General features: G+C 36.8%; 1 protein-coding gene across 1 annotated transcript in view; it reads right to left on the bottom strand.

Moving 5' to 3' along the window:
* ADCY10 (adenylate cyclase 10) overlaps positions 1-16,509 on the bottom strand; it is a 131,509-nt gene that overhangs the window by 54,716 nt on the left and 60,284 nt on the right. Inside the window, exon 17 of the mRNA XM_037825428.1 lies at positions 3,691-3,827. Coding sequence (XP_037681356.1) covers positions 3,691-3,827 — 137 coding nt within the window. The remainder of the gene's footprint in view (positions 1-3,690; positions 3,828-16,509) is intronic.

Here is a 16,509-nt window from a genome sequence, read left to right as displayed (position 1 = left end):
GCCTTTCTTTAGAGAAGGTATCGATGTGGTGATGCCTTAACTGGGACATTTTCATGGCCTTAGAACTGTAAATTTGTGAACTAATAAAGCCCCATTGTAAAAGCCAATCCGTTTCAGGTATATTGCATTCAGCAGCTTTAGCAAAGTGGAAAACAGACCTACCATAAAATAATGACTAAAGGAGGTTCTGTAGACAGAAAGGAATTATAAAAGAAGGAAACCTGGAACATCAGGAAGGAAGAATGAACACAATAATAAAAAATATGAATAAATACAATAGACTTTCCTTCTCCTCTTGAGTTTTCTAAATTACATTTGATGATTGAAGCTAGAATCACAATCACCATCAGATATGATTCTAAATGTGTGGAGAGGAATTATTTAAGACAATTATAAACAGGGATGGTAAAGGGACATAAAGAGAGAGAAGGCTTCTATAGTTTACTCAAACTTGTAAAATGACAGTACAGTAGACCACAAGTTATGTATATAATGTAATACCTAAAGCAACCCTTAAGAAAGTTATATAAGGAGATACACTCAAAAACAGTATAGATAAAATATAATTCTAAAAAAAATGTTCAAATAGCCTAAGGGAAGGCAGAAAGATGAAAACAGACAATAAAAACAGGACAGAAAACAAAAAATAAAATGTCAGCCCTAGCATACCAATAATTACATTAAATGCAAATGATCCAAATATACCAATTACAGGACATACTGGTAGAGTGGATTAAAAAACAACTCAACTAAATGCTGTCTATAAGAAATTCACTTCAAATATAACAATATAAGATGGTTGAAAGTAAAAACATGGAAAAAGTTATATCATGCAACCATTAATCAAAAGAAAGCAGGACCCCTATCTTATAACATATACAAAAAACAAACAAACCAAAAAAACCTCAAAATGGATCAACAACCTACATATAAGAGCTAAAACAATAAAACAGCCTGCTTCCAGCTTTAAAGGTTGTATTTTAAGACTATTTTACAATGTCCAGCTTGCTTACAGTTTTAAGATCATATTTTTAAAAGTCACTGTTAGAATTTCCATTTTAAAACAGTATCTATTTCCAATCTTGGGTACTGGGCTGTTGTTCATTCTTGCTACTTTCTGCTGAAAAGTGGGGTGACATAGTTAAGGGGTCATTTGGTAGAATTTCTGATTCATAACTCGCAAGATATTGTGAAGAAAGAATGGATCCCTCTTGGCAGGAGTTCCATTTAGGATTTAGTTGAACCTGGGGATGCTGATCTTTTCAGGTTCAGAGCCAGGCTTAATCTCTAGGCTGGTAATGGTGTAAGGGGGTACACCAACCTGTTTTCCTCCGCAGCCAGCCACCATTGGGTCCTCCCAATTGATTTTTGATAAAGGTGAGAAAGCAAATCAATGGAGGAAATACAGCCTTTTCAACAAATGGTACTGGAGTAATTAGACATCCATGGACAAAAACCAAACCAAAACAAAAAAGCATCAATATGAGTCTGAAAATTAATTCAAAGTGGAACAAACTCAGATCTAAGGTGTAAAACTATGAACTTTTAGAAAAGCATATAGTTGAAAATCTTCATCATGTAGGGCTAAGCAGAGTTCTTAGACTTGATTCCAAAAGCATGATCCATAAAAGAAAAACCTGATAAACTGAATTTTATCAGCATTTTAAAGCTTTTATGAAAGACCCTGTGAAGAGAATGAAAAGACAAGCTACAGACTGGAAGAAAGTATTTGCAAATCACATAATCTGACAAAGGATTAGTCTAGAATATATAAGAACTGTCAAAACAACCAATTAGAAAATGAGCAAAAGGTATGAAGAGACATTTTATTGAAGAAGATATATAGATGTTCCACATCATTAGCATTAGAGAAATGCAAATTATAACCACAATGAGATCTCACTATCACTGTAGATGATCTGAATGGCTAAGATAAAAAAAAAAAAAAGACAATATCAAATGCTGACAAGCATGTTAGAAAATCCTGGATAAGACTCATGTATTGCTGGTGGGAGTGTAAAATGGTTCAGCCACTTAGAAAAGTTTGGTAGTTATGTTAAAAACTAAACATGCTAATACTATATGACCCAGTAAATGCACTTCTTGACATTCCACAGAAATAAAAATTGTATTAACCCAAAAACCTATACACAAATGTTTATAGCAGCTTTATTTGTAATAACCAAAAAAAGATCATCAATGACCCAGATATTCTTCAACAGATGAATTAAATAGCCTGTGAAACATCTGTATACCCTGTAGTACTACTTAGCAATAAATAGGAACAAACCACTGAGACACACAAAAACCTGGATAATCTCCAGTGAATTATGCTGAATGAAAAAAGCCAGTCCCCAAAGACTGCATACTATACTTTCCCATTTATATATATTCTGAAATGACAAAATTGTAAAAATGGAGAACAAATTACTGGTTGTCAGGGGTTAAGGAGGAGGTGGGGGTGGGAGGAAATTAGATGTGGCTATAAAAGGTCAACAAGAGGGACCCTTGTGGTGATAGAAATGTTCTGTGTCTTGACTGTATCAATGTCAGAATCCTGGTTGAGTGAGATATTATACTATAGTTTTGCATGATGTTACTGTTGGGGAAAACTGAGGAAAAGCTAGAAAGGATTACAAGTATACTTGTAATATTCTGCATTATTTTTTACCACCACACGCAAATTTATAACTATCTCAAAATAAAAAGTTTGATTTTAAAAAGTGAGGCAGCAAAGTGAATATTATTGTATCCAGCCACTTTAATTTTACCCCAGTATGTATAACACACTGTGGTGTCAGATACAGAGAAGGGGCTTAGTGGATGTTTGTTAAATGAGTAAACCAAAAGGGATTTGTGTCCATTTGCCCCCACTTTATAGCTGAGGCACCTGAGGGCCCTATGAAGTTTGTGACTACTTCCAAAATATCAGGAATTAAATGGCATATGTGACATTGGAACTTGGGATGCCTGATTTCAAGGCCCAAAGTTTCATTTGGTTAACTCTTTATATTCTCTCTTTTCATGGGAGAAAAATCTCTTCAACCTACACAGATCTCCTTTATGTCAAGACACATTTCCTCCATTCTTTTTTAATTTGCTCTTGCTAACATATGATATTTTCTTCTCATCAATGCCAACTCCTGAAACAAGTAGTATATCCATTACAGACATTTCCTTATCATTCATGTTATCCTTAATCTTCTGCATTCTACTTGTATCCTTACCTGGTTCTCCAACCCTCTACCTTCACTAATATTATTTTCCTAAAAGCTCCAACTGGCCTCCTTTGTGCTATCATCCCAAACTTTATCATTCTTTACATATATGTAGCATGGGACCCTGTTGACAATTCCCTTTAAGCCAGTAACTTTACCTCTGGAAAACAAGTAATTTTTTTTCAAGATAATATCTAAGTCCCCCTTCAGTTCTAAAATTCTGTATTTTAAGTTTTCTCAGTACTCTCTCATGTCTATCACAGGTATTCATTCTTTAGCCCAGTCTAGCGAGTCAAAGGCAATATTAAGTTCTCTTAAAATCTGTAATATCAGATCCAATATTCCTTGTCTCCCCAAAACCCTCTGACCCCATAGCAAGCAGCTAATGGAATAGCCCATTCTTGCCACTCTCTCTTCATAAGGACTTATGTGAAAGGACAGAGTGAGAAAGAACTGTCATGGTGGGACTTACTGAACATGTTATTCCAGTTCAAATTTGTCTTCTCCTCAGACTCTATTGGATGGAAAACAAGTACCTTGTGATGGTCGAGGTTTTTCAGCAATTCTTCACAGTAAAATGGAATCCCACAGCTCCCCTCCACCAGGTACCTGTAAATAAAACAAGGCAACCTATATATACTCAAGAAACATTTCTTAAGAAGGAAGAATATTTGAGTGTTTTCAATCACTTAAAAATAACCTCTTCTCATTTTCCAATATTTTTTTACTTCCTCGTGCCTCTTCCTTGGGTTCGGTGCTCTTTATTTTCAATTTGTAGGAACTACCTTGACAGACAAAGGAAGTACCATGATAAATGAGTTACAGCCAGAAGTCATAATGTCCATTAAAAGCTGATGCTCAACCAAATACATCTAGGGGGCAAAGTCTCCCCCCAATCCATTTTCTCTCCATCTTTTTTTGCCCTAGTACTCCATCTTTGTTTTTTCTTTTACCATTTTTCCTTGCCACCTTAATTTTCTGTACTCCAAACATATTTTTACCTTCTTTTCCTCTGTTTTCAACTACTCTGATTGTTCAACCAAAACCAAAACAAGAGAGGACAGGTACCACACTGACTGCTATAGGGTCATAGCAAAGATCAGAGGGAGCCTGTGGCGGAACTTGTCGTCATACAGCAGTCTGCGTGATCTGGGCAGCTAATGTTTAACCTATCATCTTTGTAATCCAGTAAGGAGAAAAGGGTAAATTAACCGTAAAATGTAACTTTAAAACGTGAAAAGGGAAGTAAGCAGGAGGTGAGAAACTCTTGGTCTCACAAAAGAGCAAGATGTAAATGTACCCCAGACCTCAAATGTTAATCTAGTCTACCTGCTTCCAGGCTCCCAAACGTTATCACTCTTGTGGTTATCAACAAAGCCCCATCCTATAATTCTCCTCTCCTTCCTGCATCACCCCCATGTCACAGGACCCTGTTCCCATATCTAGGCTCTCCCACCCTTAGGAATGTCTTTGTCTTAAACCCTTATAACCTGCTTGACCAGCTAGCTTGATGGTGAGCTCAACTTCCCTGTGAATGCGGCACCTGCCCAGCGAGAGAGGTGATCTCTACACGACTTCTCACCCTGTAAGCAAGACCTGAATGAAAATCATGTATCAGAAAATGCCTGGTGTCTTCTTTGGCCTCTGGACTGGCAAAGCCCTCATGGGCCACTACACAGCCTCATCACAAAGTGAAACAGGGAAAGCTATAAACTCACTGAGATTTGGGTTAAGACCAGAGTCATTGCCACACTGTTCCCACTTCCCCAGGTATGGTTCTCATCAAAGCTTATAAGAACCCCAATATTACTCTTTTTCCAGGTTGGAGAAAGGGTAATGCTGCTCAAAGAGTAATTGGCTTCTTGACGTAGAGCTCAAAATTGTAATAATATGGCAAAATAGGACTCTTCGGAGACAGTTTTGGCTGAGGCCCAAGAGGTGAGAATAATACAATGCGTGATGGCTACTCCCTTAATAAAAAGTGAAGCTGTTGGAGAGCAGAGAGATTATTTTGGAAAGAGTAATGAATGTGTTCTGAGTTCCACCTTACACAAGTTGTGGTGGTAGTGGTGGTGTGTTTTCCCCTCATCTTAAGCATAGAGAGGAGCTTGGAACCTGAAAAAAAAAGTCTACATGTGAAAGCTTGAAGCTGAATGTGACAATAGAATTCAGGGCTGTCTTCGAGGAGAGATTATATTCCAACCAACAGCAAATCAAGAATAAAAATTTGTTTTCCTAGGGCCCAAATGTGGAACCCATTGGAGGGGTGTCAACTTGGAGTCATACTACTTTGTTTTGTTGAAGTCTCCTAGTTTTCTTTCATTATTTAATAGTCCCCCCTTTTTCCTATGCCACTGATTTGTAGAGAAACTGAGTCACTTGTCCTATAGGATGTTCCACATTTTTTATTTGGCTGATTGCTACTTCGTGGCATTGTTTGACTTGTCCACTTTCCCTTGTATTTCTCATAAACCGTTAGTTGGATTTAGAATCTTTATTAGATTTGGATAAATATTTGGCAAGACTATTTCAAAGTTGGTGGTGAGTTGTTCCTATTGCATCATATGGGGAGGAATGTGATGTACGGTTGTTCCACTTTCAGTGGCTAAAGTTGATGGGGGTTCAGGTGGAGTTGGCCTGAGCCCTCTATTATAAAGTTCCCAAACAACCTTTCATCTAAAGGTTTTAGCATCATTGATGGTCATTGCGTAGATGCATTTTGTTAAGGGTTGCAAACTGGCAATTTTCTAATTCTATAATTCCTTTTGCATTTATTAGCTGGAATTTTGATATAAAGAACTTACCCTTATCAACTCTTCTGTTATCTTGAAATACAGAACATACAGGAAAGGAGGAATACATACTTGATACTTTTCCTGTATTTATCAATTTCAGAGTCATGAATCTGTGTCCTAGCAACCTCCAATAAAGTGACCAATAAAGTGTGTTTGTGTTTTTAGCATCTATTTCAGTTTGCTAAAGCTGCTGAAATGCAATATACCAGATATGGATTGGCTTTTTTAAAAATATTTAAACAAACTGTATTATAAAACATATTATATATAAATATACAAGACATGAAACAAATATAGATATTTAACTGTAAAATACGTAAAACTGTACTTCAAGTTACAAAACTAAGCATAATCGTCTAGAAAGAGAGCAACAAATAAATCAGTGAACTAGAAGGGTCTTAGTTTGCCAATGTTGCTTTGAAAAATACCACATAATGGGTTGAATTAACAGCAGGAATTGTTGTCTCATGGTATGAGGCTAGGTGTCCAAAGTCAAGGTCTCAACAGACCATACTTTCACCCAGAGTCTGTAGCATACTGTTGCAGGCTTGCCCCAATCCCAGGGTTACTTGGCTTGGATCCCTGCCTCCATCACATGGCTTCTCCTTCTGGCTTCTACTTCTGCTGTTTAGTCATCTATGTTTCTGTCTAGATTTCCTCTCCTTCTAAGGATTTCAGCCATATAGATTAAGGCCCACCCTGATTCAATTTGGCCTCATCAAAATAGGATCTTTGAAGATCCTATTCACAAATGAGTCCACACCTTAACTAATAATAACATCTTCAGAGGTCCTATTTACAAATGGGTTCACAATGGATTGGCTTTTACAATGGGGATTTATTAACTTGAAAATTACAGTTCTTAGGCCAGGAAAATGTCCAACTCAAGGCATCAACGGGTCAATATCTGGACTCTGAAGAAAGGCCACCAGTATCTGGGACACCTCTGTCATATGGGAAGGCACATGGCCAGTGTTTGCTGGTCCTTCTTTTCTGGATTTCACTGCTTTCAGCTTCTGGCTTAGTGGCTCCCTCTGTCAGCTCTTCTGGGAGCTTCCTCTCCATGTTCTCTAGGTGTTTCTCTCTCTGAACTCTCTGGCTTTTTTCTGTCCTTTATCCTTTCATAAAGGATTCCAGTAAAGGATTAAGACCCACCTTGAATGGGCTGGGTCACATCTCAATTGAAACAACCTAATCAAAAGGTCCCACCTACAATAGGTCTACACTGACAAGAATGGATTAAAAGAACATGGCCTTTTCTGGGGTACATAACAGCTTCAAACCAGCACAGCATCATTATGAAGTCATGCATTTAAAAAATATATTTGATGTGCTTTAATCCATTGTAGCCATCATTCTCTTTGATGCTGAAGTTTTCTGATCTTAGGCCAGTGGGAGCCCCTTCAACTGTGCTTCACTGAGATATAATTCACCTATCATATAATTTACCCATTTAAAGTGTACAGTTCAATGGCTTTTATTATATTCATAGAGTTTTTCAAACATCACCATAATCCATTTTAGAGCATTTTCCTCAGCCCCAAAATAAACCCCATAAACATTCTCCATGGTCATCCTCCATTGTCCACCAATCTTCACCCCAGTATCTAGCAGCCACTAATCCACTTTCTCTATTGATTTGCCTGTTCTGGACATTTCATATAGATGGAATCATACAATATGTGTTGTGGTAGATTGAACTATGTACTTCAATTTAGACATGTTCTCAATCTTAAGCCACATTTCTGTGTGTGTGAATCCATTATAAATAGGATTTTTTGAGGATGTTATTTTAGTTAAGGTGTGGCCCACCTGAATGAGGATTGGCCTTAATCCAGATCACTGGAGTCCTTTATAAGAAGAAGAAATTCAGACATAGAAAGAGAAAGCCATAGGGAAGAGCCAGACGTCAGAAGTCAGCAGGAACCCAGAGAAAGGAGGGAACATCACTGTGTGACATGAGGCACAGATTCAAGCTAAGGAAACCTGAGGATGACCAGCAGCCAGCCCCAGAAGGCTACAGTCTCTGGGGAGAAAGCAAGCTTTGCCTACACCTTGATGTTGGACTTCTGGCTTCTGAACCCGTGAGCCAATAAATGCTTGTTTAAGCTAACCCACTGTGTGGTATTTGTGATACCAGAGCACACAAACTAAGACAGTGGTCTTTTGTAACTGGCTTCCTTCACTTGGCATAATGTTTTTGAGGTCCATTTATGTTGTAGCATGTATCAGTACTTCATTACTTTTAATGTTAAACAATAGTCCATTTTATGGATATACCACATTTTACTTATCCATTCATCAATTGACGAACATTTAGGTTGTTTCCACTTTTTAGCTATTATGAATAATGCCGCTATGAACATTCATGTACAAGATTTTGTGTGGACATATGTTTTCATTTCTCTTGAGTATATACTGAGGAATAGCATTGCTGGGTTATATGGTAATTCCATGTTAAGTATTTGCAGAACTGCCAAAGTGTTTTCCAAAGCAGCTGTACCAGCAATTTATGAGGGTTCCAATTTCTTCAACAATTATTATCCTCTGTATCCCTCCAACATATTCTCTCAACAATTATTATTGTCTCTTTTGTTATAGCCATCCTAGTGGATATGAAGTGGATCTCACTGACATCCTATTAGACTTTAATAGTTTATTTGCTTTCTGGTACCACCACATATTTCAGGATCATCTTATTCATTTCCTTTCCTTATACACAGAATCAGCCATTTTTCCAAGGAGCCCTGGTTTCTTTTAATGGGAAATGGTGTTTAGAGATTCTGATCTGGTATTTTGGGACACTATTTAGAGACTGTGAATGAATGCTCATTGCTCTGGGACTGTTACTAATTCAAGGCTTTTTTAGTTAAAATATCCAGGAACTACTTACTGGTGTATGGACATTGGAATGGATGGAGATGAACATTTGAATTGTTTCCAGACTTTTACTAATACTAATAATACCCTCACTAAAAACTGTGCATATGTCATTTCATATTTTTGCCAATATATCTTTGAGACAGATTCCTAGAATAGGGATGCTAGATCCAAAGGTAAATGTGGATAGATAGATAGATAGATAGATAGATACATACATACATACATACATTTTACCCTTTCTTAGATAAACCACAGCATGTTATACATACTGCATACTGTGCTGCATCTAGTTTTTTTACACAACAATGTATCCTTGTCATCCCTCCATATGATTTCCTTCTCATTTCTTTTTACTACTGCATAGTTGTGCTGGTTTGAATGTATTATGTCCCCCAGAAAAAGCCATATTCTTTGATGTAATCTTGTGTGGCAGACATATTAGTGGGGATTAAGTTGGAATATTTGGATTAGATTGTTTGCATGGAAATGCGCCCCACCCAATTGTAGGTGATAACTCTGATGAAATATTTCCATGAAGGCATGGCCACACCCATTAAGGGTGGGACTTGATCAGTGGAGCCATATAAGTGAGCTGACAAACAGAAGGAACTCAGTGCAACTGTGAGTGACGTTTTGAAGAGGAGCTACAGCCAAGAGGGACGCTTTGAAGAAAGCACAGGAGCTGCGGACGAGAGACAGTTTGAAGACGGCCGTTGAAAGCAGACTCTCGCTCTGGAGAAGCTGAGAGAAGGCAAATATCCCAAGTGCAACTAAGAGTGACATTTTTGAGGAACTGCAGCCTAGAGAGGAACGTCCTGGGAGAAAGCCATTTTGAAACCAGAACTTTGGAGCAGGCACCAGCCACATGCCTTCCCAGCTAACAGAGGTTTTCCGGACACCATTGGCCATCCTCCAGTGAAGGTACTTGATTGCTGATGTGTTACCTTGGACACTTTATGGCCTCAAGACTGTAACTGTGCAACCAAATAAACCCCCTTTATAAAAGCCGATCCATTTCTGGTGTTTTGCATTCCAGCAGCATTAGCAAACTAGAACAATAATGCTCCATTGCATGGATGTATTATGGTTTATTTAACCTACCTCCTTTGAGATGGACCTTTGCATTATTTCCACTCTTTTACTAATACAAATAATGCCCCAATAAAAACTTCATGCATATGTCATTTCATACTTTTGCCAATATATCTCCTTGAGAAAGATTCCTAGAATAGGGATTGCTAGATCAAAAGGTAAATGCATATATACACACATATGTATATGTGTACATATATACAGAAAGAGACAGACAGTGACAGAAAGACAAAGAGAAATTCATGCCTGAAGATATTTTAAATGAGATTTTGCCCAAGACACTGTTCTTCAAGGGGCAAGGCAACCTCATTAGAAAGAATAGGTGCAGATGCCACGGTGGGGTTGTAAAGAGGCATTGTCTGTGTTGTTAAGGCGACTGCTGTCAACAGACCTGTAAAGGAATCACTGAGGAGCTCAGAAAGCACTAACTAGATAGTCAGCTTTAAACATCTGCTATAGACAGAGAACACAAATACCACATAACATTAAAAAATTTTTTTTTTATTAGAACAGTTGTAGGTTTACAGAAATATCATGCAGGAAGTACAAAGTTTCATTTCCATATACCCCCTGTGGTTGTCTGAAGTTGTTATGTACCCCAGAAAAGGCCATGTTCTTTCAATCCATTCCTGTGGGTGCAGACCTTTTGTAGGTCAGAGTTTTCGATTAGGTTATTTCAGTTGAGGAGTTGTCCCAAGGTGGGTCTTAATCCTTTTACTGGAGTCCTTTAAGAGAGATGAAATTAAGAGAAACTTGTAGGGAAAAGCCCTTGGAGTTGCTGAGAGAGGAAACCACTGAAGTCACAAGGTGAAGCAATGAAACCCAGGAAAGAAGGACCAGCAGACGCTGGCCATGTGCCTTCCCATATGACAGAGGCACCCCAAATGCCAGCAGCCTGTCTTTAGAAAAGGTATTGTCCTGTTGATGCCTTAATTTGGACATTTTCACTGCCTTAGAAAATTTGTAAGCTAATAAATCCCCATTGTAAAAGCCAACCTATTTCTGGTATATTGTGTTCCAGGAGCTTTAGCAAACCAAAACATCCCTCTACACACATGTGCACAGTTCTTCCTACTATTAACATTTTGTATTAGTGTGGTAAATTTATTACAGTCATGAAACAATATTATTGTAATTATGTTATTTAGTGTACTGTTTACATTGTGTTGTACAGTTCTATGGGTTTGTGTGTGTGTGGTGACTTACATGCAATCTAAAATTTCACTTTTTTAAATATAGAATACAGTGGCGTTAATTATATACCCCAAATTGTGCCCCCATCTCCATTGTCCATCATCAAAACTTTCCATTACCCCAAAGAGAAATTCTATACCAATTAAACAACAAATCCCCATTCCCCTTCCTTTCTTTTTTTTTCTTCCACTTGTAGGAATTTTATTTGACAATAAATCCATTTTTAGAAATTTCATTGTACAAATACACACACACAATATGATTGAACAAGGCTAACTGTCAATATTACAATGAGAAATATTTCACTGAATACCCTTAAGCATATTTTGAATATTGTGAATATATTATACATACATGAACATTTCTTAAAGGAGCAAAAACATATTCTATATAGCTACATACTTAATGCTAAAATATTTACTGATGCTTTTTCTGTAATGGAACTCTCCTCTAACAGCAATTTACATGGGACCAATACATTGAGAAACACTTTAATTGGAGCTGATGGGAAAACCTCTTCTTAAACCCAACTCATAAAAAAGCAGCAGTAACAGCCACTTTTTGGCAAACCCCAAGTCCAGAATCCAGAAATTCCTATTTATACTCAAGAAAGCAGGCAGCACTGAGGATGATCAGGACACAACACAGCACACAGCAGTCATTGGGATGCAAGTCAATTTAGCTATGGGCTCTAGGCTATTTGCTGTTTATTAAAACATTGCCCATCCAGAAAGAGAGAAGTTGGTGTGTTCAAAGCAGATCACTTCTCCTTCCCCATTAGAATTAATCTTTTCATTAACTTCCTATTCCTCTTCACACATTCAGGGCACAACATATTATCTTATACTTCTGCAGATGGGAAAGTGCAGGCTGGTAACAGAAAGAGATCATCCTCTTGGGAGTGTCAAGTACCCAGGCCTGCCCTGCATGGAACTGCAGGCGAACCCCACACTTGGTGTCTGCAGGGAGAACTTGGCCATGGACCACACACCATCTGACACCAGAGGCTTGAAGCAAAAAGGTCTCAAGAGAAGTAGGAATGGGACATGAATTCATGGTCTTAGGCTGAGCTGCTCTTGCAGCAATTCTTGTCCATGAAGCCAATATTGCTTCCTGAGCTGAAGTTATCACTTCAACTCTATTAGTCATTTCTTCTCTCTCCCTTCTCTTACAACTATTCTGATCCTTTGCTGTCTTGGTCATCATCTTGCATTTCTTCAAACATAACTGCAACTTAGCCTCCTCTGATGTGTCAGAAATATCCTGTTTTTGCTCAGGGTAAGCGTGTTGCTGGAGCCTCAGATAAACCTCTATTTTTGGGCTGTTGGTACTCAAATTAAAATGTTGGCACCACTTCCGCAAAGTGTCCCGGTGTACCTTATTAATAGGAGGCAAAATGGTGGCAAGGGAAACATTGGTACTTTATGTTTTGAACAGCTTTGAATTGCTCATTCATTTGAGGAAGATGAACTTTATCCTTTTTCCTAGATTTCTTTGGTTTAGCTTGTGCAGTTGAAGTACTTGGTTCCATTTGATGCCCCTCTTGAGATTCCTCTTTTATTGGAACTAATGTGATTATCACATGTTCCTCCTCTAATTCCTCTCCAAAGACATTCTTTTTTTCTCAAACCCAAGGGTAAAGAAACTCCATTCAGCCCTATTCTAACAAAACTCTCCCCTTCCTTTCTTGACCCTTGGTAACCTGTATTCTAGTTTATGACTTCATGAATATGCTTATTTTGATTATTTCATATAAGTGATCTTACACTATTTGTTCCTTTCTGAATGATGTTGTCAAGGTTCATCCATGTTGTAGTATGCATCAGAACTTCATTCCTTTTTATGGCTGAATAATATTTCATTGTATGTATATACCATATTTTGTTAATGCATTCATCTGTTGATGGACATTTTGGTAGCTTCCACCTTTTGGCAATTGTGAATAATGCTGCTGTGAACAAAGGTGTGCAAATGTCTCTCTGAGACCCTGTTTTTAATTCTTTTAGATATATACCTACAAGTGGGATTACTGGATCATATGGTAATTCTATCATACTGTTTTGAGGAATCATCATACTGTTTTCCACAGTGGCTGCATCATTTTACATTCCCACAAACAATATACAATTGATCCTGTTTCTCCACATCCTCTCCAGGACTTGTTGTTTTCCGTTTTCTTAATAGTAGCCATTCTAGCAGGTGTAAGATAGTATCTCATTGTGATTTTGATTTGCATTTCCCTGATGGTTAATGACTTTGAGCAAATTTTCATGTGCTTATTGGCCATTTGTTTATCCTCTTTAGAGAAATGTCTGTTCAAGTCTTTTGCCCATTTTTAAATTGTGTCTTTTTTGTCATTGAGTTGTAGAAATTCTTTATAAATTCTGTTCATTAAACCTTTATCAAATACATGGTTTCCTAATCTTGTCTCCCATCTGTAGGTTATCTTTTTACTTTTTTGATAAAGTCTTAAATTTTAATGGAGTCTCATTTATCTAATTTTTCTCTTTTTTTGCTCATGCTTTTGGTGTTAAGTCTAAGAAACCACCACCTATTACAAGGTTCTGAAGATGTTTCACTATGTTTTCTTCTAGGAGGCTTATAGCTTTAGTTCTTAGATCCATTTTGAATTAATTTTTGTAGATGATGTCAGTTGGGGTCCACCTTTGATCTTCTGCGTATGGCTATCCAGTTCTCCTAGCACCATTTATTGAGGAGACTCTTTTCTCCACTGAGTGGACTTGGCACCTTTGTCATATATTAGTTGGCTAAAGGTATAAGAGTTTATTTCTAACTCTCAGTTTAATTCCATTGGTTTATATGTCTGTCCTTATGCCAGTACCATGCTGTTTTTTTGTTTTTTTTTAATTCAGTTTTATTGATATATATTCACAAACCATACAGTCATCCATGGTATACAATCAACTGTTCACAGTATGATCATATGGTTATGCGTTCATCACCACAATCTATTTCTGAACATTTTCCTTACATCAGAAAGAATCAGAATAAGAATAAAAAATAAAAGTGAAAAGAGAATACCCAAACCATCCCCCCATCCCACCCTATTTGTCATTTAGTTTTTACTCCCATTTTTCTACTGATTTTTTTTCAATTTTTTAACTTTGTTTATCAAAAAATTAAAAACAAACAGGCAAACAACAACCAAAAAAACCCCACAACATTTCAAACAAAGCAATGGATTAAGGAAAACAAATAACCTAAAATAACTACTTTGCTTCCAATATGTTCCTACCATACCCCAAGAAAATTAATAAACCATGTCCAAACAGAGGAGTAAGAAAAACAAATAATCTAAAATAACTACATTGCTTCCAACATGTTCCTACCATACCCCAAGAAAATTAACAACCCCTAAGAAAACAAAGGAATAAGAGAAAAAAAAAACCTAAAATAACTCTATTGCTTCCAACATGATCTTCCTATATCCACCATGCTGTTTTGACTGCTGTAACTTTGGAATACGTTTTAAAATCAGGAGGTCTGAGTCCTCCAATTTTGTTCTTATTTTTTCAAGAATAGTTTTGGCAATATGGGGCCACTTACACTTCCATATGAATTTGATTATTTGTTTCTCCATTTCTGCAAAGAAGTTGAAATTTTGATTGGGATTGCATGGAATCTGTAAATCACTTTGGGTAGAATTGACTTCTTAAGAATATTTGGTCTTTCAGTCCTTGAACACAGAATGTCCTTTCATTTATTTAGTTCTTCTTAAATTTCTTTCAGCTGTATTTCATAGTTTTCCACGTACAGACCTTTACAGACCTCCTTGGTTAAATTTATTCTTAGATATTAAATTATTTTAGTTGCTATTGTAAATGGATTTTTTTCTCGATTTTCTCTTCAGATTGTTTAATACTAGTATATAGAAACACCATTGATTTTTGCTGATTGATCTTGTACACACCACTTTGCTGAATTGTTTATTAGCTCTAGTAGCTTTTTTTCTCTATATGTAGGATCTCACCTGCATATAGGGAGAGTTTTGTTTTTATTTCTTACTTACTATTTGGATGCATTATTTTTCTTTATTACTCTGCCTAGAACTTCCAGCATGCTGCTGAATAGCTAGGGTGATAGTGGACATCCTTGTCCTGTTCCTGACCTTAGGAGAAAAGCTTTCAGTCTTTGATTATGATGTTAGCTATGGATATTTCATATATGCTCTTTTTCATGTTAAGGAATTTATTTCTATTCCCAGTTTTCTGAGTGTTTTTATCAGGAAAGGGTGCAGAATTTTGTCAAATGCTTTTTCTGTATCAATCAAAATGATCAAGTGGGTTTTTTCCCTTCATTCTATTAATGTGCTGTATTACATTAATTTTCTTATGTTGAACCAATCTTGCATACTTGGAATAAATCCCACTTGATCATGTTGTGTAATTCTTTTAATGTGCTATTGGATTCAGTTTGCTAGTTTTTTTTTCTTTTGAGGATTTTTGCATATGTATTCATAAGAGATATTGGTCTGTAGTTTTCTTTTCTTGTGGTATCTTTATCTAGCTTTGGTATTAAGGTGATGCTGGCCTCATAGAATGAGTTAGGAAGAGTTCCCTGCTCTTCAGTCTTTTGGAAGAGTTTGAGCAGGATTGGTGTTAATGCTTCTTTGAATGATAAGTAAAATTCACTTATCAAGCTGTCTGGTCCTGGATTTTTCATTGTTGGAAGGTTTTTGATTACTGATTCAATCTCTTTACTTACTTGTTTCTTCCACAGTCAGTGTAGGTTGTTTTATGTTTCTAGGAATTTGTCTATTTCATCTAGGTTGTTTAGTTTGTTGGCATACAATTGTTCATCATATCTTCTTATGAACATTTTTTTCTGTGGGGTCTATAGTAATGTCCCCCCTTTCATTTCTGAGTTTAATTAATTGTGACATCTCTCTTCTTTTTCTTTGTCAATCTTGCTAAGGTTTGTTTATTTTATTGATCATTTCAAAGAACCAATTTTTGGTTTTGTTAATTCTCTCTACTGTTTTATTTATTCTCTATTTCATCTTTTTTTGTTAATTATAGTCTCTAGTTCGCATTGATTGTATTTCCCTCAATCCCACCCTATTTTTTTAACACCTTGCAATGTTGACATTCATTTGTTCTACCTCATGTAAAAACATATTTGTACCTTTTATCACAATTGTTGAGCACTCTAGGTTACACTGAGTTATACAGTCCCAGTCTCGATCTTTCCTCTTTCCTTCTGGTGTCCCACATGCTCCTAAACTTCCTCTTTCAACCATACTCATAGTCATCTTTGTTCAGTGTACCCATATTGCTGTGCTACTATCACCCAAAACTGTGTTCCAA

This window comes from Choloepus didactylus, chromosome 2 (genome assembly GCF_015220235.1).
Source record: "Choloepus didactylus isolate mChoDid1 chromosome 2, mChoDid1.pri, whole genome shotgun sequence".
Taxonomy (NCBI): domain Eukaryota; kingdom Metazoa; phylum Chordata; class Mammalia; order Pilosa; family Megalonychidae; genus Choloepus; species Choloepus didactylus.
Note: the sequence above shows the minus strand (reverse complement) of the source record. Positions and strands in the feature narration are given on the sequence as shown.